Source organism: Gossypium raimondii, chromosome 7, assembly GCF_025698545.1.
Source record: "Gossypium raimondii isolate GPD5lz chromosome 7, ASM2569854v1, whole genome shotgun sequence".
Classification (NCBI taxonomy): domain Eukaryota; kingdom Viridiplantae; phylum Streptophyta; class Magnoliopsida; order Malvales; family Malvaceae; genus Gossypium; species Gossypium raimondii.
This window is the reverse complement of record NC_068571.1, coordinates 11,410,748-11,435,353: the sequence shown is the minus strand read 5'-3', so window position 1 is coordinate 11,435,353 and position 24,606 is coordinate 11,410,748. Positions and strand designations below refer to the sequence as shown.

The 24,606-nt window shown below is 38.9% G+C and overlaps 1 protein-coding gene and 1 long non-coding RNA gene across 2 annotated transcripts; one reads left to right on the top strand and one right to left on the bottom strand.

Annotated features, from left to right (window-relative positions):
• The first annotated feature begins 14 nt into the window (after nt 1-14).
• On the top strand, nt 15-2,117 carry LOC128042390 (uncharacterized). Its single transcript, XR_008197721.1, has 3 exons — nt 15-68; nt 538-622; nt 1,950-2,117. It is a non-coding gene; the product is annotated as an uncharacterized LOC128042390 (long non-coding RNA).
• Nucleotides 2,118-3,661: 1,544 nt separating this feature from the next.
• On the bottom strand, nt 3,662-23,961 carry LOC105801526 (auxin transport protein BIG). Its single transcript, XM_012632794.2, has 14 exons — nt 23,618-23,961; nt 23,168-23,274; nt 21,182-21,347; nt 15,025-21,095; nt 13,539-14,144; nt 13,273-13,453; nt 12,694-12,928; nt 8,023-12,570; nt 7,724-7,946; nt 7,189-7,593; nt 6,748-6,891; nt 5,588-6,613; nt 4,673-5,176; nt 3,662-4,584 (listed from the first exon to the last, which is right to left on the bottom strand). Exons 1-14 carry the CDS (start codon nt 23,880-23,882, stop codon nt 3,793-3,795), a joined length of 15,273 nt encoding a protein of 5,090 aa, XP_012488248.1. The 5' UTR covers nt 23,883-23,961; the 3' UTR covers nt 3,662-3,792.
• Nucleotides 23,962-24,606: the final 645 nt, after the last annotated feature.

The following is a 24,606-nucleotide window of genomic DNA, read 5'->3' as shown; positions in this document are numbered from 1 at the left end:
TCTTCATGGTGAACGAAATCAGCAAGGGGAAAGCCATAGTTAGGGTTTTTAAGCTTTCAAGCTCAATAGTAAGTGATTCCAAGCCCCGTTTTTAATGTTCTTTACGTTTTTGGAGTCCCGATAACTTAATTTAGCTTATTCTATCAATAATTCGTGTTAGGGTTCATATTTGGAAAAATACCCATAGGTGAAATGTGTTTATTTTTCTGTTTTATGGTGGAATATGAAGTTAGAAATTATGTTAAACAACTTTTGCTAAGCGATTTTAAACGAAAACGGGTAAATTAACATAATCGGTAAAAATAGTTAATGTTCAAAAATATGTGTTAGAGTGAGAATTTGATGTTGCCATAGAAGGGAAAAATGTTCAGCATGTCATAAAACCTAAGAATAAGTGATGAAGTTTAATTTCTGAGCTTGGGGACAAAAGTGTAATTATGCAAAAGTTTGGGGGCAAAATTGTAATTTTTTAAAAAGTTGGGTGGTGGATTATTTTAATAAATGTGAATGTTAAATGAGTTAAATTTTCTATTATAGATCAATAAAGACGAGAAGACTACCTCAAACGGGGAAAAGAGAAAGTAGTGGAGTAAATTGCAAAATTTCGATATTTTGCACCGAGGTAAGTAAACATGTGACTTAATGTATTATTTTGATATTATTTGATATGTGTTGAGATTTATTTGAATATAAAATAAATGTTTGGCAAGATTCCAAAAAATGTTGTTAAATTGGGAAAGGTGGTAAGGGGTTGCAAAACACGGTTTTTGGTTGAACACTCGAAATAGGCCGGAGCATATTGCATATAAAGGGGTTGCTGTGTGCTGATTCCCCGATTCATTGGTGGTTGCTAAGTGTTGATTCCACCGTATTTTAAATGTGAAAGGGGGTTGCTAAGTGCTGATTCCCCCGAGGGGTTGCTAAGTGCTAATTCCCCTATTCATTGGTGGTTGCTAAGTGCTGATTCCACCGCATCTGAAATGTGAAGGGGGTTGCTAAGTGCTGATTCCCCCAAGGGGTTGCTGTGTGCTGATTCCCCGATTCATTGGTGGTTGCTAAGTGCGAAACTCACCGATAACGGTTAACATTTCGAGTGTTCAACGAGTAAATTGGGAAGGTGAATATTCATATATGTGGTGGACAAGTTTATGGAAGGAATATTGGGTTTGATACTTAATCAACCCATATATAGAAGGAATATTGGGTTTGATACTTAATCAACCCATGTATAAGATGGGAGGAAAATCAAAAATACAAAAAGAGACAATTTGAATGCAAAACTGTTTTGAATGGCAGCAGTTGGGCAACTATAAAAAATCACCATAAATGGTGGAAAATGAATTAGAGGTTAAATAATATATGAAATTGAATCTGAATGAGTCTATTTTCATATGAAAGAAATATAGCAAGCAAAAGAGTTGTATTTTTTGAGATATTTGAATTTTACTGAGACAGGTGTTCCAACTTTGGAAAATCACCAAAAATTCTAAAAAATAATTATGGCTTGAAATCTAAATTCCTGGATTCATTTTTGAGTCTATTTTTCATAGAAACAAACGAGAACATTTTTTGAAACTTTTACAGAGAGTTATGTGAATATTTGTAAGGGTAGGTCAGGACTGTCAGGCAGTGAAACAGGGGAAGATTTAAAGAATAAACTGTACTAATTTGCTTGACCAAAAATTCTGAAAATTTTATGATAGAAATATATATGGGTCTAGTTTCAGGGAAAATTTACGGAATTCAATTTTGAGCCCTGTAGCTCCAGATAAAAATAAATTAGTGGTCATGACGCAGAAAACCAGCTTGCTGGAAATTACACAAACAATGAAATTTATTTATGAATAAATTTATACTATGGTGTAGTCATGTGAGAAATTTATTTATTTGTCATATGTTTACTTACTAAGCTATATGCTTACTCGTTTTTATTTTTCCCTTGATTATAGTGATTTCCATCAACTCGGAATTGGGACGGAGTCAGACAATCATCTACACTATCATCCACGTTTGGATATTTTGCTACTAGTATTCCGGAAATTATGGCATGTATAGACGACTTATGTAATGGGGCGTCACCATGTAAATATATGTTATGGTTCGATTTAAAATGTAGTGTTTATTAATGGTTAAATTGTGTATGTTTATACAACTGAACTTGGTTGGAATTTTGAATTGTGTTTGAAAACTTGCAGGAGGTTTAAGCAAAAATAAACACAAATGCTGTCGAAATTTTTTTAAAAATTTAGTAACACCTCATACTCTGTTCCGATCAGGAATGCGGGTAAGGGGTGTTACAATTGATCCATGCAATTTGTGTTATCTCTTCTCTTCTAACATATGAGTATTGAAAAAACAAATGTGTGAGAATTGAGAAATAAATTTTTTTTTCCATTTGTTATCTTTTCTGATATATGAGTATTGAGAAATACAAATGAAATGAAGATTAAACATTCTAATTGTTGTAAGCAACAAAAATATTACAAAACAATTTGTAATCAACAACCACATATTATATCCCATTTCAAGTCTTTCAAGTTTGTAAACAACAACATGAGCTGGTTAGCCATGTATACTAGCAGCCATGTATAACAACATAAGCAACAAAATACTAGCAGCATGTATAACAACATAAGCAACAATATACCAGCAACAACATTACAAAACATAAGCTGGTTTTCAATGCTAACAATAACAACATAAGCTGATTTTTAAGGTTTAAAAAACAACACAGTTACAAATACAAGCACCAAAAATCAAGTTTTTCTCTCCCTCCTCCTTGCATTCTCCAATGTCCTCACTTTTTTTACAAGACCCAACAACACAATTTGTGAACGGGACGTCAATGGTGGGTCAAACCAGCTGAAAAACCGACATGGTTTTCGAAATTCACTGCCAAATTTCTTACACCCAAAAAACCTCCTACCTAGGTTGTCATTGAACCAAGACGTGTTTAATTTGGCTAGGTTTCTATAATAGCACACCGGAATCACTTCAGGCATCTCCATTTTTCCTCTTCTCCTTCTTCTTCTTCTTCTTCTATTTAGTGTAGTGTTAATTTTTATTTGGAGCTCAATTGATTATTAAATCATTTTCAAGTAGCTTTTTTTGTTTTGTATCATAGTTAAAAGGAATCAAGTTGGTTGTTCTTAATAATTCTTTTTCTTAGTTTGGGTATATTGATCATGATTGAGATCAGCATCTCAACCTATTGAATCTACAGTTTTAAAATATGTATGACGACTGAATAAGTAGAGAGGAAATATATGGCTTTTTGCAACCAATTTGGGACGTTGCATGTTGCATGAACATGAAAAAAATTAATATTAACTAAAGGTAATTTCTTTTAGGCCAGAAAAGGACAAAATGGAAAAAAGAAAAGAATTCAAGAGCTTGAGAAGGGGAAAAAAAACAGAAAACCAGAGTCCTGTTTTATTATTTGAATTGGACATCTTTCTACACAAGGTATTTTGTTTAGACTTCTGTGGATTGCTGTTACCATTTTATCCTACTCGATTAGGAGCTTTAGAGAGAATGCCAGATTAGAAGCAAGAGAGATGTTTGATGGATGGTTATGGTCCCCAACCAAAGCAAAAATATTCCATCAATCATATCTTGTAGTTTATTGGTAGTAGTAGTATTATAATTATTTAAAGAGTAATTAATAAATTTTAGTTTTTTGCATTGAAGAATCATAGAAGAGCAAGTTTTACTTTTACATGGCAACCTTGACTTATTAGTTCCAAAAAGTCAAATTGAAGTGGTAACCGAATACAAGCATCAAAAGGAAACTCACATTTTTCCTGCAGCAATAGCAGCTTGCACAAAATCCTCACACCGGGAAAATCCACCCGATAAAACATCACCCAAGGCACCAATGATGTCGAAAGCCTCTTGCAAATCACTTGCAGAAGTCATGTCATCGAGCCATGAGAGCAACTCTTTGGAGAACCCTATCATTTCCTTCACATTCAACAACCTCTCTTTCATCACCACCTCCCAACCTTCCAACCCTTCTCCTTCAGTTCCGGTTGAGGTTCCTTCAGATTTGCCTTTGGTGGCTGCCAAACTTGACGATTTCTTAACCTTGAATATTTGCTGCAACTGCTCAATCAAGCCTGTATACACCAGCATGGGTCGAACAATTGACAGTAGCTCATCACCACCAGTTTCTGAGGTGGAGGTGGGACTTTTGCTGCTACTTGCTGATTCTATCTTAGCTGTTGACCGGCCATGAGTATGCTGCATGTAGGCATGATATATTCCACGTTGCAAGAAGTCACGTCGATGTTGCAACCATGACTCGTAGGACTCTGAAAGCAGTGAATTTACCATCATGAACTGAACGGTTTCCTCTGTTCCCAAAGGTTGAGTTCCACCGGTTGCAGACTTTGAATCTAATGTTGAAGAGGATATGTATGTTGCTACTGTCTTGGCCATGTTACGTCTCTGAGAGGGGCCTCCCTGTTCCAGAAGGTGACGAGCCATTTGGATCATGAAAGGCAAAAAGCGGGAGTTGCTTTCCCTTCCACCGCCCCTACACTCTGCACTGAATGATGCCCCTGTTGCAAATCGAGCTAGCATCTGCGCAGAAAATATGCAGATATATCAGGCACAAAATCTAAAAACAGAACACACAAGTTAATAACAAGCTTTAGATGGAAGAGCATACCAGAACAATATCATAAGTCAACAGCCGGAGCCGACTTCCATCAGCACGACCAAGAGCATTGAGGTTATCCCAGTATTGGTCGACATACCGGACATACTGTGCTAGTGGAACTGACGGACCTCTCACAGGAAATAAAGAATTGCAAAGTGATTCATTGTTCCTGAGAGTAGCACCCTCCCACTCTTTCTTTGGATTCTTCAGAGCAGCATCTGCTCTTTTAGCCTCTTGATGGCACTGGAAATGAATAATGTTAAAATAACTAACGGTAGTGTAAACACACTCTCCACGTGCACTTCCTGACGTGCCAACACCCAGGTTTACTCGCTTGCTATAAGAATAAACACCCAGCAAGTCAGTGGGTCTCAAACTATAGCCTTCTCGACACACCATGCATGCCAGCCCATCTTCCTCCTCCTCCACATCTTCCAAACCTTCCAGAAGAGGCCGAGCAACAACAATTCGCTCACCACCATCTGAAGCTAGCTCTTGTCGCATTCCAAGTCCCTATACAGTTGCCAAAAGAAAACACAATATAAAGAATCAGTTCAGCTTTTCTAGCCAAGATAAACAAATAAATGAAAAGAGGAGAGGAGAGGAGAGGAGAGGGAGAAAACTGGCATATGAATGCCTGTTCTATACCTCTACAAGCTCCATTAATTAACATTCAAAAGTTTCATCATTAGAAGTACATAGGCTTGCAACAAGAAGAAAACTTAATAAGATCCATGCTAAAGAAATACAACCATGCAATTGAAACTATTCACAACTACAATTTCGAAAACAAAAGAAATGGAAGTAAAAGCCTATGTAAAAAAAGAAGAAAACCAGCTACAAAATTGTACCATTGGCAAATTTCACTTTCCCGCAGCAGGTATGCAAGCACATATACAAGGAATTTAAACTCTATGAAGGTACCTGAAGCAACTCTTCCCTTTTCCTTAAAGCTCGCTGTCTCATTGCATCTCTAGTTGCATGCCGCAACCTACACACCTTTTCCCCCAAGAATCCATCTCCTTTGCCTTCCTTATCTGATAGAGTGTCCAGCAAATTTTCTGCCTTTGCCCCAATCTCATTTTCTCCAGACACACCTTCCAAAGCATGGAGTAAGGGCAAAATCCCACCTTCATCAATGCACCTCTGAGTGGCAAAGTGCCCCATTGATAAGCCTCTGAGCATTGACAATACATGTGGGACGGATGGCAGTTTCAAAGCTAATGCCCATTCTGAACTGGATTTAAAGCCAGCCTGCCCTGCAATTGCAAAACTCTCACCCAAATGTCTGACAGCTACACCTGTAATGCCCTTCTCGAGGATAATATCCTTCAATCTCTCCCCACAGGAACTAGTTTTTAGAGATTCTGAAACCAGAACAAAATTTTCAACCGTGAACCTCTGCTTGGCTGCTTGCTTAGCAATGCTTTCATCTTTAGGATTGTCTTGATGCTGTTTCTGCAATCGATCGAATTCTCCCCAGTCTTGCAAGTATGGGTTAAAATGCTGAATAAGTGCTTCCATAGCAGCAGGTTCACCATAAGTTAAGTAGGGTAAGATTCTTGCGACCATCTCGGTGTTCCTCTGTTGTTTGTTTGATTTCTTTTGCCCTGAAGGATGACACAGCCTCTCCAGGAACATAAGAACTATTTTCTTGGCTTGGTCTCCAGTGCCAGTTTCCTCACTAGTGACAGTGAGAACACTTTGTGAGATACTAATATTGTCACTCTCATTTGCTTCCAATGTAAGACTCTCTACAATCAAAAGAATGCCTTCAGCTGGCTCCATGGCATCCACAGCGAAAGCTCGCCTTGCTGTTTCAAGCAGTAAGCCTAAAGCTCCAAGCCTTAATAAGGCCCTCCTATTCTCTCTAATCTTGCAGCAATGCATGAGGAGATTGAGAACAGCAACCAACTGCTCCTGGTTGGACTTGAAGTCATCTCGCAAACGCTGTACATTCAGAGCATGAATAAATCTTTTTTGTTTTAAAAGCGGTTGTCCCTTTATGAACCTCAAAGTTCTATGCATGTAAATAAAAAGTACTGCGGAGTCATAACCTATAATAATGAAATGAACCCACGCACCTGAATCATGCACAACAAGATTTCCAGCCCATCATACTCACGAACTGCACCAGCTATTGCAAACTCAACCTCAGGATCTTGTGATTCCTCTCTGTCTTCCTCCAATTCTTTTATCATAGGCTCAGTAGCTTCACCATCTAAACCCTGTCCATTGAACACAAAATGTAAATAAAATATAAACCCAAGGCTACTTTTGTACATACTGAGCATACCAAGGTCATTTAGTATCAAATGTCATAAGCTCCACTCCAAATGGATTTTAAAATATAAACAGGGACGATAAGCATGATTTTAAGTTTGACAGAACCAATCCCTATATAAGGATTCCCATATGCAAAAACCATTGCAAGAAAAAAGCACAAGTAGTGAAAGGCATTCCTACATAGCTCAACCATGAAAGGAGGAAAGACAAGGCATTGACTAGAAAAAACAGTAACAAACCTGAAGTCGGTATGTCACTATCATGGGAGAGCATTCTCTAGTTGATGTAACAGCACCAGAGGATAACAGTGAAGAATTAGCCATAGAATTAGAAGATTGACTGTTTGACTTCTTCCAGACTTGCTCATAAACCTGGGCAATGCTCAAATCAAGAGAGATTATATTCCCGGCTACTAAGAGTTCCATGCCATAGTCATCTTCAAGAAGACCTAGCAGATCTAATTGATGGCAAATTTTATTTTTAACATCACGCATTAGTGGACCAATCTCAGCACTTGAATAAGGATTCTTAGTCATTGATCCCCTAATAAACTCTTCCTGCGTGTGAGCTTTGTTTAGAACCAACAAATAAACCGCCTCCGGTTTTGATGGGCAGATCAAGTTGCAGAGTTGCTCTAAAATAAACTGCCATAAAATTCAAACAATTGAAATTAGTTGCAACGTTATAACTCAATATAAAACAAGAAGTTGCATTATTGTAACTCAAGAAAATCATTACAAAGGAAAAAAAGGATAATTTATTAAGTTCCCATACCAAACATGTTCTTCCTTTCTTCTCCTCGCCATGAATCTGCAGACCATGGATACAAGCACGGATGAATTGGCGTTTGTTCTCACTACTCTCAAGCAGCAGACTATCTAAAAGGTCTTTTAGAAGTCGGTTGCAATCACTAATCAACTTAGTCTTCTGCACTATCAAACCACGAATTACAATAAGAGCCTCAAGGACTTCAGTCAGCAAATTGTCTTGCATGAATCTGTTGTCAAAACAAAATTAATTAGAATATGAGGGAGCAATTTCATTATTGTGAAAATAACAAGAATTAGTGATACCTCGATCTGATATTAGGAACCTCCAGAAATTTTCCAAGGAGCTCTATAAGCTTATGGAGGATGAATCCTTGCGAAATGTCAATATGCAGGCTCCTCTCAAGTGATTCGATATTCCCCACTTCTTTGGTAATCAACTTGCAAATTGTATCTAGACATCCCCTTACAGTCAAGAAAAGACGAGCATCTTCTGATTCAATCATCTTGAATAGTAACTCAAAATACTCTGCAGCACTTTCGCCAGCAGCAAGAGTTGCAGGTAACAAACCCATCAATAGGCTCAGCAGCCGAAATCGTCTCGATGAACTTTGAGCACAAAGTAAACTAATTAGCATACACATCTCAGACCTAATGGACTGGGAGCACGCACTCAGAACAAGTTCCGTAACCCATGATCCTAGCTCAAACACTGACAAGTCACCTTTGCTTGCTTTACAAGCAGAGCGCTTCCACCTTAGTCCATATTTGAGGGCCAGGAAGTCAGTTCTATGTGGGCGTGACCTCTGGCTCACACCTTTGACAGATTGAGACACTTTATATTGCCTTCGGACAAAATCAAGATAAGATGCCCCCTTCTCCCACTCGGAGTAACTTAACAATTGAATATCTTGGGTCTTATGAGAAGCAACCCAATTTTTTTCCATAGGTTCTGGCAGTAGTTTACTTGAGCTGATACCACCACCATGAGATCCAAACATAGTCGAGTTATTTTCATCCTTCTGCTGTATAACTGAAGTAGATTTAACAACACCTTGCTCCTTTTCTGCATTATCAGGTTTTGGAGGAGTACAAGCCAAAGATATAATCCTCAAACAAGGGAGAATTATATGCTCCGATATGGCAGGATGCTTTGCACCCAATTTTATGGAAGAAAATAACAGATGGAAAACAACACGCAATCTTGATTCCCAGAATTCATCAGCCAGGGAACACACTTCTGAAAGCAATAACAATTCCTCACGAGAGGCAACAGCAATGTCCATGGAACGATGATGTTCAAGACAATACATGACTTTCTTCTGTATCAAACTGTTCAACTCAGATACAGCATTAATATCACCTTCAGAGAAAGCACAAAGGGCTGCCCTAGCTTGGAAGCGAGCAGTTTTAGGACCTTGGTGGATATTATTTTCGAACAATTCAGACAAGATGCCAGATGCAACAAGTTGTTTCTTAGAATTTTGATGTTTTGATAACACCTGTAGGATCTCAAGACACTGTGTAACAAATGTCATTGCACAACCGTAGCAGTTATTTGGGGATCTGGAAATCACAAACCTTGATGCAGCCCCAGAATTATCTGAATGCTTCTGGTGTAAGTAATTCATTAAAACCCGCCGAAGACCCTGCAGTGTCTGTACACTTTTACTGACAGAATCGAAAGCAGCTTTGCACTTCTCACCATAGAGAACACCTAGAAGAGCAATTTTGCGGTTTATCTTACATGAAGGACCAGGCAAGGAAACCATCATTTGCTGGACAGAGTCTTTCTGTTGAGAATCCATCTCATTTTCACCAACACTAGAGACAATCTTCAGAAGGGGTTTCTTGAAGCCCAGAAGTTGTTGATATCTCCTATGAGCATTTTCAGATTCAGCTTCTATAGCTGCCAGCCCTTTTTTCATGTCTTCATCATTCTCCATGTTGTCAAATGTAAAACTTGGTTTTGCCATGAAGTTAAACTCAAACCGACCATACTTGCTGTATCCACACTCATTGCATAAAAAAGAATCCAGATTATCATAATTGATATTACGGCACTGCCTGCATTGATATGCATTTTCATGGCAGTTACTGCAAGTCCCATGCTTATCAGTCACGGGTCGACTGCAACGAGGACACTGCAATGGTTCAAGGGATAAGGCTTGAAGATTTTCATAGAAAGAATCAAGCTCAATCATGAAGTTACAAGCAGTGATTGGAATGGGGAACTCCACTTTGAGCTCGCTCTGGTTGAAAGCAAGATGACAACTCTTTGCACGCTTCCATAATGACCAATTATTTTTCAACTCTGATAAGTCAGCCACAGGTCGATTGTTGTAATACAGGTTCAGGACTTTAACTGACTTAGATTTACGGGCATCATGAACGTTCATAGTCACAGTCTGGATTGTATAACTTCCAGTACATTTCACAATGATGCGGTTGTCAGTAAACTTGGTCTCAGATTTCAAACTTTCTAACTTCATTCTGCTGTAAGGGACCTCAGGAGAGCTGCAGGCAACACATGGCTCACTCTCAAGATAGTAACCATCAAATTCTACCAGACCACTCAAGGTGTTGTATATGCGAGAATTTGGATGATTAGCTATGAGTTCATTTTGTGAATGAAGTGTCTCAAATATACTCCTGATAACATCAGGGGTCAAGCAGTGGTCCACAATTTCAGTCTGTTGTTTTGAACTTTTATCAGGGAATTCACCCAGTAACCAAGTGACAAGTTCAGTATACTCCACAATATTCTGACCATACATTGGCAAGCATTTAATCTTTTGCAGGAGAGCTGTCAACACAGTTTCCTTGAATGAATGTTTCCCGTGATGCCACACGCCATAAAGAACACACTTAGCCTCAGCACGTACAGAGCTCGAGTTCCATTCCAGTAAAAAGCAATCAATAAATTGCCTCAAGACATCACCTCCCTTATCAGTAAAGATTTCAACTACCATTTCCATATCCACAAAAGACTTCTCTAAACCAGTGTCAACTCCATCATCACCCTTCTTCTTCTTCTTTGAATCCAAAGATTGTGTGCCTGATTTGTTTGAAGTGATACCTGAATCCCCAGATTCCGCTTTTTGCGATGAGAGAATCATATCCTTCCCTAAATAGAATGCCAAATTTAATAATTTAAGAGTCTGAATGACAGACTCCTCACCAAAATAGAAAATCCCATTCATTAGGGAAGGCAAAACATCACTATGTCTCAAGCAATACTTCTGCCAGTTCCGAGGCCGGGCAGCAGCCACTTCAGCAATGGTGGATAGGCACTTAATTATCTTAACACTTCTTTCATACGGAACAGGATTTTGAAATCCACCAGATTTGTTTACATGTTTGTATAGTTTCTTCACTTCAGTAGAGAATTGCCAAGAGTCCCGAACGCTGTAATAGTGAGTTTTGCTTCCACACAGATGCAGGAAAAGCCTCCTTGCATATCTTCTCACAAATGTTGTATGAGGATTATTTATATAACTGCAGAGGACTTCCTGATATCCATCAAGCTTCAAATCCTTACCAGAGGATGTCTTAGGAACCTTTTCTTTCTCCCCATTCTTGTCATGTTTTTCTGGTCTTACCAAAGTGTATACCAGTCGAAATGCATTCTCTAGCAATAGCCTGTGGTAGTCCATAAAAGTATCTGCCCGATGAGCTTTGGCATATGAATCTGAAAAGAAGGGGGAAAAATTACCAGCAGGTAGATCTCTTCGGATTGTCAATAAAGCCCCACATCCAGAAGCAACATTTGAACCATGAGCATTTTCAAGACCAGCTGCTGGTGACTTGAAAACATGCACTAGCTGCAGCAGAATATCCATTATATAATTAACAAAAGCTTGGTTCCTAAGAGAATTGCAAGCTCGAAGAAGTTGGGATGCAAAGTCAATTTTGTCATGATCCACCAAGGAAGACGGAGAGGCAACTGAACTGGAGACTTGAGAACCACTTTTATCAGGAGTGTCTGTATTCCCAGTTCCTTTTGAAGCAGTGCCATCACTACCAGGCTGGTGCCAGTTTCGGAGCATCAATGTGAAGAACATGAAGACTAGGATTGCCACTTCTCCAAAAGAAGAACGTGTTCTGGCTACAAAAGGCTTGTTGAGGTTAATTTCATCCAAAAACCATTTAATTAATTTCTCCAAATCTAATGTTTCGGACTTTGAACTGTCAATGAAAGGCCCACCAACAGCAGATGATAATCTGTAGAAAAGTTGCATAACAGGAATAGCTCGAATACCAGAAGTGGTCTCCATCCACCCTTTCAGCTGCTCAAGAAGCTCAGACAGGAGCAAGGAATTTACAGCTCGTTTTGAAGCAGAAATTGAGACAGGGTCAGCCATTGAAGAAGAGAACTCCATGGATTCACTTGGTTCCAAGACATGAATTGAAGGTGCAGAAGTCTGCATACCAACATCCGTTACATTTGTCACCAAGTTTGAATCACTCAAATCATCTGTAGAGAAGCGAATTTCACTGCCATCTCCTCCAAGAGATTCCACTTCAATTGGAATTGCAGTCATAGGATGATCTCTAGAATGAGGTGCAGGAAGCCGATCAGCATCTAGAACTTCATAGCATGCCTCGCATAAGTCAAAATCAGGACAAACAGTGCAATGCCATCTCCGCCTTAGTATGGGAACAGTAGAACAACCATCACAACAGTATTGAACAGATGAGGTTATAGAATCTTCTTCGATCATGACTTGTGTATTTCCACCAGATGTATCAGCAGGCATAGAGGACGTTACCACACTTTCTACCACATCATCAGTTCCTAACATAGTTTGTTTTGGAAATGGAACCTGGAGCAATCTTGATGATATGGCCAAACTGAAAAAGAAGCAAAAGTGAGTACCATTAAAGCTAAAATAGACAGATATGCAGAAGCAATTAGTAATAAGACATTCCAAACATTGAAAAGGTCTTAACATATTCCATTTATCTGAGCAATACCTGCTTGAAGTTTGAACTGCCTCATTTGGGAAGAAGAGAAGTTTTTTAAATAATATAACTGCAGGCGCCACAGAGCGCCTCCCTGTGTCCTTCCCATGCAAAGCCAAACATTCAGCATAGCTGTAAATGAGCTCCACAGCAGATATCACAATATTGTTCATGGTTTGTGTGTCAGGAAGTTCTAAATCTAAAATTCCCCACAGAACTTGCATAAGCCCATCCACCACTTCAGAACCTACATAAACAAAAATGGTTTAAAAAAAATAAAACAACTCTCCTTACCCTAACCCCACTATGAAAAATACCTGCAAACCACAAACCCATTTGCATATGGAAATTCTTTGCATATTTATAAGGTGTAAACAAACTTAACCCTATATAACAGTTTGTGAACCAAAACTACACACATGTAATATATGAGAACACCAAGAGACAAAAAAACCTTCAGGAACTTGTTTTCTCTTCCAGTTACAAGCAGAGAGGACATTCAATATGCATAAGGCCTCTAGCTAAAAGGGGAAGCTTGAGGAAGTGTCACTATTACTTACTAATGAGAGAAACTATGCATAAAGATTTTACCATTCATCTCCAAGAAATTAGCTAAATTGGAGCGACGGTGAAGTGCAATTTTAGACACGGCACGCATCTGGGCGGTGAACTCTTCAATAAGCCACTGTCCTGTAGCACCACCAATTCCAAGCCTTGATGAAAGAACAGATGTTGACTTGACCACGCCAAGAAGACGCATGGTGTCCTTGATCTAGAGCAGAGGAGCAGAGAATCATGTTAGACACTATATCGATATAATCAAACCAAGTCAGATAAACATCCAATTGGGTAAGTACCTGGTAGTATGTCTCTTTTTTAGGAAACACAGCCTGCAGGACACGGCAAGCAGCAGCCTGCATCAAGGGTTCCCTATCACTCTCAAATATTGCTTCCAATAACTGCTTGCTCTTTAGCTTGCTCAGATCAACTTTTAGCTCCTCTTCTTGGGATCTGCATAGACAGTAAATCCTAGAGAGAAGCTTAAGACCATCAGCCACCACCTGTTCCTGAATAGGAGCAGACTGCATTGACCGGCTCTTTTTACCAGACCCTGCAAGCACAGAATTAGCACCAAGAACACGAGCTTCTATGTCTAACACAGCATCCATTTTCTCCTTCCAACCAAATTCATCTTTAGCTCGACCATAAACTTCAAGTGAGTCTATTCTCGGTAGGGCTGAGCCACTGAAGGTTGGACCAACAGAAATGATGAATTCTTCATCAGCAAGTAGTGATTCAGCTACAGTAAATGGAATGTCGTACCAGGACCTCATGCCTTCATCAAGCTTAATCACCCTCTGGAAGATGGTAATCTCAGAAGGTATATGGTTTGCTGATTGATTACCCACATAAACACGAAAACCAACCATGACAATATCAGGGTTTGAATTGGAAACAGACATCTGGAAAAAAAAAAGATCAGTTACAATAGTCAACAGATGAATATTTAAGAATTCAATCATATGTAACAGGCTGAACAAGCACCTCTTCCAGCATGATTTGATAGTTTAGGATGATGTATTTTGAAACAACGTTAGATGGTCACTAGGCTTAATATGACCAAAATGTCAACAGCTTGCTCACAGCTAGATAAAATTTTAAGTGCGGTGTGAAGAGTAGAATTATTGTAAAGCAGCCTAACTCATTAAATGGCAAATTTACACCATCACAATGATAATATGGCAAATCCCACTACCAGCGAGTGAAGACAAAATCAAGTATAGAGGTGTCTATGGGCTCAGGCCAAGCCAACACATATTTGCGCAAGCCCGGCCCAAATTATGGGCCTCCAATTTTGTCTAAGCCCACCCTTATGTGTACATTGCCAACCCAATCCTGTTTATGCTGCCCCTTTTTATTTTTATTTTATATTTAGAATTTTACATTTTTACCAAATTTTTAAATATAAGCTTGACATTATTTGTAATATTTACATTATATATTCAATTTTAATATGAATAAATAAAAACAAAAGAAAAATAACATATTACAAGATTGGTAAACAGGCTGAGCCAGGCCAGGTCGGGTTGGGCTCAAGGCTTGGATATTATAGCCAAGCCCGACCCATATTTTAATCGGGCCTATTTTTTTGCCCGGGCCCATTTTTGTCCAAAACCTCCCAAATATCAGACGGGCCTTTAGACTTAGGCGGGTAGTCCAGCCCTTGGACAAGTCTACTCAAGTACATAAGCAAATATTATAACAACTGCTCGCCAAAGCTATACATAGAAGAACTAATTGCTATTAATGCTATAGATAACAAGAAGGAATGTAAAGCCATACCTTAAATCCTGCAGGACTTGGACTTTCCAGAAAACCATCCTCTGAGGCCAAGCTCTGTTTAGCTCCTTCAGAATCACCATTCCTGATTGCATCACCGCTCAGTTTCACATCTGCTGTAATGCAAACTGTTTTCTCAAAGAAGTCAAGGGGGAATTCTGGCTTTGTGCCAGCATAAGCTTTATTATTAAGGATATTAGAACCCAATTTTTTCACTTTCTCAGCTGTGGCACTAGCAGCAGCATCCACTCCCATGGGAACATGAGAGTATATCTGAAGGCTCCCATCATCATGTAAAACAAGACAGTGGACTTTGTCTTTGGACAAAGGCTTATATGCAGTTATCCCCACTAAAGGCGAGGAAGAGCTCACGGCATGCCTCAAATTCTGTGCAAATAACTCATCTGCACCAAAAGATACTGCAATAGCAGAATTTGATTTTACACTTGAGAAGCCACAGAATAATCCACTACCAACCAGTAACTCTTTCCATCGATGCAGCCCAGCTGGTCGCAGCTTACCATCTTGTTCCTCATAGACACAAGATATCTCAGTCAATGATGACGCATCAGGACTTAACCGACCTATCAAAGTAGTGCCATCTTGATAGGACAAGAAAAGTAACTTATAAGTACAAGAAAAGTACAAAGATGAGCCCTTTGCATGAATTTCTCTGTCCTGAATACGAATTATTTCCTTCAAAGGTGTAGCTCCCACATGACCCTCCAAAGATAATCCCAGCCTAAATAAACTCCCTCGTTCTGAAAGGACAACAAGAAACATCCTTCCCTGAGAGGCCACAATAAGTGTTGCATCTACTATTGTGTCATCTGCCAATGTAAAGTAATGCATTGGACTGATGTTGTCTTGGGACAGATCATATATTTTGACAAACCTGTTAGCAACCGCCATTAACTGAACCTGAGAACCAGGTACCCATCCTATGCGTCTGATATAAGCACCTTGCAGGGCAAGCTCAATGGCTAGACGATCAGTAACTTCTCCACGAGGATTCAAAGTAAGAACCTGGCAATCTTCATAGCCAGCCACAGCAAGGTAATTCTCAACCACGAGATTAAATGAAAGGTGAACAATTTCAAATCGAACGAGGTTCTTGGATAAAGCCTTGAGATTGGCCTTGTCTGCTGTTACAGGTGCAATAGTGGCTTGTCCTATTAACTGCCCAAAATCAAAAATAGTAACTTTGTCGCCTTCTCCAACAGCAAGTCTTCCTCTAATACTGACACTGAGCAAAGATTTGACAAGAGAACCACTAGCTAAATGCAATTTAAGTTCTTTGCCATTTGGATAATCAGTCTTTATCTTCAGATCCAAGGACCCACTTTTATATGCCTTCTTCAGTTGCAAGAGATCTATGCCATAAGAAAGCACTTTGTCTTTACCCAGAATAATTTTCTTATCTTTTGAAAGGTTGGATTCCCTCCTGCCTGTTATAGAAGGCAGCAATGTAGAGCATAGTTCAAGCACCTGACGCTCAACATCAAGTTCTTCAAGCAACATGGAGATCCCATCTTGCAAATCTTTTGGAATAGACAACCTCAGCGAGTTCTCCATATCTGCCCCAACATCCTCGTCCATATCAGAATCACTTTCTGGCAGCTGATCTGCATCCTCTGTGAGAGGTAAAAAGGACTGAAAACTGTTGGTACCACAATTAAGGGCACTATCACTACCGGTGAATTTTCGAGGCTTCAAGCATTGGCAACTACTACCCCTAACACCACCTGCTCCACAGTCACAGAAAAATCGACTGGAGCGAGAGTAAACAACACGATGACCACGATGACAAACTTTAGCACAAACAGAGCAGCAGCCTTTTGATACTGTTAGATCACAGGTATAACAAAAATACCAGTGTTGCTCCATGAAATTGCTGCCACTAGAAGTGAATGTGCAAACTTTAGAAGCAAGAGCCCTTTCACTGTTGGTATCCTCTTCCTCATCTTTATCTATGCTAGCTTCCTCACCATCAGATGTTCCGTCGTCCTCATCTTCTTCTACAGAAGTTGCATCACACTCAAGAATAGCAGTTGCCCCATCTCGATTCGCAGAAAGAACCAAAACATCAGAATTCTTCCTGGACCCCACTGGTCTAGAAGCCACAGGGCCCACAGCAACACTACTGATGGATAGAGACTTCCCAGAACACTTTTCTGTTGTATTGCTGCTGGACCCACAATCACTCAAGAAACATCCAAGAAAGCCAAAGATAAACTTCAATCCTGGTAGTAAACGCTCTTCACCTGCCAGTTTCTGCGTCAACATTACCGTCCTCTTTAAAAGCAACTTCATTGAGCTCTCCCCTCTTGCAAGTTGAACAACAAAATGGAAATATGACTTTGCAGTATGAATGTCAAATTGCAAAAATGCAGTCTCAAGTGAGATCAATACAGCTTCAAACAAATGATTGTATAGCTCTGATTGTAATTCAGAAGGTGATGACACAAGGCACAAAATAAAACTCATAATTGATTCTCTAAGAGAAACAGAATTTGCTTTGACACTCTTTACCCCATCCATAGCTTCAGCTGTGCAACCTAGTAACCTCTTCTCCAACCACTTGGACAATAACAGTAAATCCATGCTAAGGTATTTATTCTGTATCTTTAGTTTAAGATTAGGACATATCTCTCCAGATAAGAGATCAATAAAGAAGCTAAGCACCTTAATGTTAACCAATTCAGTGTGACAGTTACACACTGAGTCGATAAGAACCAATATATCACCACGCTGCGAGCCATGCAGCTCTTTAAGTGATTCAGACATATCTCCAGCTCCAAGATAAAATTTGAAAAGTGTAGACTTCTTAGGATCTTTTCTGAGGGCATCCATGGTATCTATTGTCTTGGTAATTACCCATTCAAGGATACTGGTGTCGCCCATTTCTCTAGAATGGATATACCTTAGAAATCCTTCCATGCGCTTCAGTAGAAACAATTCAGTATAATCAGACAGCTCCAATCCAGCATTCAAGTTGAGACAAACATCTTCACATTTTCCACGAAGCCTTTCAAAGATGCGATCTAATTTCACACTTGTCAATGAATCAAGAATTTGATGCAGTACATCAGTCTCCAGGAAAATATTTCCTTTCATATTGGAAAGTTTCAGTAATCCATCCAAAGTGAAAATAATCCTCCTTATGTTAAGGATACAAGAAAGAAGGATTGCACTAGAAGCTTGAAGATGAGAAGGAAAACCATGCAACATACATTCCCAAAATACCTTAGCTAAAATGCCAGAAGCTCTCTTCTCAACTGCTCCATCTACCTTTAATAAGATGTCAAGAACAGACTCCAATTGAAAAGAATCCACACCACACTTCTTAAGGAGTTCATCCAAGAGGGATTTGTCAAACATAGATAGCTTGAGAAGCAGCACAGGCGAGAACATATAGTCATCATGCTTGCTATCACCAAGGGTAGCTAGGAAAGCCTTCTCATAAAACTGCAAATATCCTTCTAAAAAGGATGCAAACATCCTCAAAAGCTCTGAAGTTCGATTATCTGCAATCAAGCCAGAAATGAAGCCTTCTGCAGAATTGATATAATCATTATCACTAGGTCTGTTCTCTGTCCAGAATGGACCACCTCCAGGAATGTTATTCTTAACACAGTATCTTCCAATGCCAACATTAAAAAAAGAGAGTACCAAAGACAACCACATTCCATTTCTCAAGAAATCCCATCCTAGATTCTCAAAGTTATCCTGCAAATGTGCAGCCTGCAAGTGCCTTAGCAATCCAACCACAAGCTTTTGAAAGTCAGCACCCTTGCCAATAACATCACACTGGCCCAGAAGTAAATGGCTGAAGCAAAAAAATTGTTCTGTGCTAGATATTTCCGGAGTCTGCAGGTTACTCCACAGTGAAAGCTGATGACTGAATGGAGACTTCATGGTAGGAATATCCCAACAAAGCAAGAAAATATACCTTTCAATAATAAGGTCTTCAATAGCTGCAGCTTTTTTACCATTCCAAAACCCCAGAATATACGAGAAGTGTGAACACATATCATCCCAACTCAAATGTAATGACCCAACGGCAACATCAGCCATGTAAATTGGAGACTGAATGTATGTAACATCAATCAGTTGATGAATCAGGCTACTGCAGCTTGGCTCTTCATCAACCAAAGCCCCTGTCAAAGTCTTTGCTGCAATTGATGCCAGCGAGGAAAAACTATCAATAGAATTTGTTGGCACATTAGAAACAAAAGATTGGATGTCCCTCAACTTTGATCGAAAAGCTAGCAGCATTGATGGTGGACAAGTACATGGATGTAATATCATGTGACGAAGCAGTAGAATCAACCTTGAAACCACCAACGCCCAGCAAGAGAGCTGTGTACCATAAGAACCAGTGGATGGTACATGAACCGTTTGAAGGGCAGAAAATACGAGGTTTGCCAGGGTTACCTTCTCTTCATCAGGTGATAAATGGAATGCCATGAGAAGAATCTCAATGTGAAATACAGATGGAAGAGTGACCAGAAGTTCCTTCAGAGTAGGACAGTCTGAGCAAATAGATTTTGCCTTCTCAACAATAAAAGAAACAAATCCTCTGTAGATTTTGGTTCTCAACTGGCTTCCAGCAAAGCCCACCTTAGAGAAAAGTGCATGAGCCAGCAAGGCTAACGTCTGATCGTTATAAACAAAGGTAGCATCTTCAACATTTAGAATTCGCTCAACTAGATAATCCTCAAGTGAATCAGACAATGCATGGTGGGTAAGAAGATTGTGCAGAAGTTGAAAAGAAAGCTCTTGAATATGCCCACTCTTCCTATCTTCATGCGAAGCTGCAAAGTTATCTTCAAAAGGTCCCCCCTGACAGCTGAGTATGTAAAGTAAAATATCAATGTGGTCTGCACTAAGCATTCTGCACCCATCCTCATAAACAGAAGGAAGCCAATCATGAGAGAAGATGCACCCTTTCAGAAAGCTCAACAGTTCCATAGCGGCTTGCATTGGCATATTGCAATTGCTGGAGCTAGAACTTACAGCAGATGTTTGATCACATACATCTGCAGATCCTAACGTCCGACTACCCTCAGAGAAAAGATTACCAAAAAGGGCTTCATCATCATGGCAAACAGCAGTTTCCAATTCCGAGGAGCAATTAGATCTTCCACAACTGGTTGACCTCTCCATTTTTGGCCTTAATTTTACTCCTTCAGAATGAAGAAAAGAAGTAAGATGCATCAGATTGTCCATCCAGTTACTTGATGAAGGAAATATCATTTTTGATAGTTCATCGATAGTGAACCTCTGTAGCAAGGGAACCTTCTGAGCATGTAAATGGCACGAAGGAGAATCCGTTGATAAATCAACAGAACCACCAAGTTCTGTGTCAAGCTCCTTCAGATCTACAACCTCTTTTAATTGGATTCTGAGATCCTGAATGAGCTTCAGGGTGTAAATAACACTTCGAGGGAAGTAGGCTAAAGGGGGCTTTATGTTCGAAGCAGCCTTGTTGTATCTCCATATGGATGGACCGAGATGTTCCAAAATAGATGCTACAATACATGCTTGCACATTCTGAAAAACTACGCTGTTGCAGAACATGACTCGAACAAGATGAATAAACTCTTCTAGTAGTGACAGTACAAGACTCTCAAAATTACCCTCCGTAACAGCAATGTTATTGACAAATTCAAAGCTGGGTCTAAATAAATTAGGCAAAACATCAGCACATGAAGCAATTGCTTCTAACACTGAGGAATCATATTCTACATATGGCACATCCTTTAGAAGGCATCCAAGTGACTTCAAAATCCTCAAGCTGAAGGAAAGTCTCTTGCGGAAATTTGCACCTGCTATCCTTTCATCAAATATATCAGGAAGTTCCACGAGCTCTTTGCACAGCAAAATCAAACACCGAATGCATTCTGCATGAGCAACTGCCCAATGCTGGGACAGGAAAACTAGACTGTTCAAATCTTGATGGAAACTAGGAGCCTCAAACCCTGAAGTATGTCTTTCAGGTTGCACCCATTCAGAAGCTAAGGCTGATAGAAGTCTATCCACTTGCTTCTCTGCCCTTGAGCACTTCATCCCTTCTCAAAATTGTTAGAATAACAAACAGAATCAGTAAAAAGTCAGGCCACCAAAATAATAACAGAGTATGCAGAATCAAAGATACCTTGAAGGCCACATTTTATGTCGTTATCCAGCTCAATGCTACCCAAATTGCAAGAAACTATTGGCAACAAGTCCACAAGGCTATTTACAGAGGCAGGTTGCAAGGAATCAACTATTTTGTCAGTTCCACCACCCAATATAATCTCCAAAAGCTGTATCATATTACTCTGGCAATCCAAAGAGAATTATACAAATTTAAATCAGTGATAATGAGATTGGAGAGAAAAAAAAATACCGCATCAAATACATGCATAATTTGGCCATACAATAAGTAGAAAGCATGAGATGGAAAATAAAAAATAACAACGATCCATAAGAAAATGAGACAAAATAGTGTTAGATTTAAATTTGCAGAAACTACAATGACCCAAACAATGCTAAGCAGAATGAACCTCAACTTTATACAACAAACACAGAAACAAGCCTTCTCCTACCAAGTGGGTTACAGTGAGACCGAAACGCTGCTAAGAAAAAAGAACCTCAACGTTATACAACGGATAGAAAACCAGCCTTTTCCTACAAAGAGCATTTTATGCATTTGTGCTATGCAAAGGACCATCATCTGAATTACATTAATAAAAAGCAAGGTTCTTTCTAGAGCTTAAAGTTCCAATGCCTTATTTGATCTCTCAACACTAAACCATACACTACCTTAAAAAGATAATCAATCTATACTCTATAGACATAAACAACCGAGCAAACAGGATAGTTACTCTACGCTACCATGCACAATCATGTCAGCTGTTACTAAAAGATGAGCCCTCAGATGAATTAAATGGTGTTTGTTACTTGTCCAAATAGATTTTGAGGTCAGAATACCATCAAACGCCAGCATGGGCATTATGAGTTATTGGTCTTGCCATTTTCCCTAACCAATGTCCATATACATTCCATATCTCAGTTTATATGCATATATATAAATATATATATCAGTATATTCCTTTAATAGTTATCCTACCTTTAGCACTAGCAAATAGTGTTTTGAGCTATGAAGTGAATTTAGAGAATTGGTTATTTGTATAACCAATTTTTATTTTGTGGCCCTTAAGGAGTACTTGGGTCATACCATCAGCGGTTATGTGAAGGAACTACGAGATTTCCTAGGCCTCTTTGGCTACTACTTACTAGTACAACAGATGATTTGTCAAAGGGATGGAGTTATTGCTCAACCTCTAATGAACTACTCAAAAGGAGAGGATTTTTCTGGACTAAGCAAGCACAAAAAGCCTTTGATAAGCAGGCTTAGGATCTTTCTTAGACAAAAAGGCATGTCAATCTCTCATGTTATCAAAATCTTGCCAACCTAAAACCAGGCTTTCTCAGTATACAAAAAGGAAATGTTGGCAACCATAGCTGTTTTCGAAGAAAAGTATACCACCAGAGACTGAAATTTCTGTTGGACCAAAAAACTAATGCTGCAACTCAGCAAGTTATTGTGAAGGAACCTAGTGCTTTGTTGGATAAGCACGTTAAAAAGAGAAGTGATCAGCGAGTTATTGAACTACTCGTGCAGTGGAACAATAGTTTCCTAAAGATGATATGTCAGAATGCCTATCTAACTTGCTCAACAGATTTTGAAAATTCCATCCTTGAGGGCAGGATGTTTTGAACAGGAATGTGTTAATGCAGGCTCTTTCTACAAATGGTCCTGAGTTGGTTTGTTTTAGAAGCCCCGCAATAAGTCTATTTGTCCATTAGGCGGAGTTAGTTGTTAAAATCCATTTTTTGGTTGTAGATGGCAGGTTCCCATTTAATTAAAAAGCCGAATATTGCAAATGTATTCAGTAAAGTGGAACCAGAATACTCTTCCTCAATTTTGTTATTCGAGTTCTCTCTCTTTTCTTTATTCTACAACATCTCCTTTATCTTGGTGGTTCGCTTGTTTCATTCATAACAGATAATCACACTGGACTGGACAATCAGACTATACAAACTTAACATAACAACTAATAATTATGTAATAGAAAAAAAGTTCAGTTTTTCGTACCTGTAAACTCAAATCGTCGCCACCGAAGTCTGATTTCCCCAAAAAAGAAACAGTAAATTCCACCAACTTCCTTGCCACCGCAACAATTATCGGCTCCAATTGTTCCACTGCTCAAACAAAAAAGAATATATTGATTATTTAATCCTACATCATTTAAAAACTAAAACGAAACATGACATTCTTCAGTTAAGAAACAAAATAAGTAAAAGTCGGTCATATAAAAAATCAATAACAAAAAAAAAAAATCTAACCATTGAATATACAAAACCAAGAAGAACAAAAATAAAATACAATCAAGAGAAAATAATCGAAACAGAGGACTATAAGTTTTAGAGATTTTACAGTAAAAAAAAAAGTTACCTAATCAGTTAGAAGCTCAAAAAATTGCTAAAAACCTACATATTGATTCAAAACAAAAACTTTAAGTGATAAATAAATAAACAAACGAACCTGAGAGGGATCGAAAGACGGAGGTAATACAGGAACCCAGAGAAGCGAGGGAGAGAATCTGATTATCGGACCAAGACTTAAACAAGGGATGGGAACCGGGTTCGATCGGGTGGAGGCCGGTTTGAAGAATCAAGTATAACTGTTGGAGCCCTAGCTTGATCGACTCATCGGAACGAAGCTTAAGAAGAAGATCGAGCGATGAAGACGAGGACGAGAGCTTCTCCTCGGCGAGGAATTGGCAGAGTCGCGTTAAGTGATCCGCCATATCTTTTGAGAAAAAGAAAGAAAAGAGTAGAGAGAGGGAGAGACAGAGATAGTCTGGTACCGATGGAGGGAGGGGTTTATTAAAGGAAGTACAGAGATGGGAGAAATATAAGGGCTTTATTGAATGAAATGAAAACTATAAGGCGGTGGAGATATATTTTGCACTTGTTTTACTCCTTTGTTGATTTTTTCCGGTTTGATTAGAACGTGAAAGTCCACTTTTGCTTTTTCATCTTTTTTCTTTGTTTTTTACTTAAACCGGTGACGTTTTGGCGTTCCTAAAAAGCTGGTGACCTGTCATGAATTTCATTTTCATCCTTTCGGTAAAATTATTAAGCTCTCTATGCTTGGATTCGAATTTTATCTTTCTTTAAATTTGATCATATTTAGAATTATTTTCACCTAAGAGTAAGTTATATTATATTTATATTTTATAATCTTTAATTGTATCTAAAATAAGTGAGTAAACTCAACTATTCAAATCTAAGGTAGTTAAATTTGACTTTATATGGTTTTTTTTTGTCCATACTGTCTGTGCTAATCGAAAATTATTTTTTCCCTTCCCTTTCAAAGTTTATTTTTTTCATGAAACAACTTTGGATCTAAGATATGTTTTTCTACTCATCGATGGGAACTAAATCTATCATATCAATCGTCATTTGGAGCTCATTGTTAGAACTTTTTAAAAAAACAAATACAAAAAACTTAACAACCTAATTGTAACG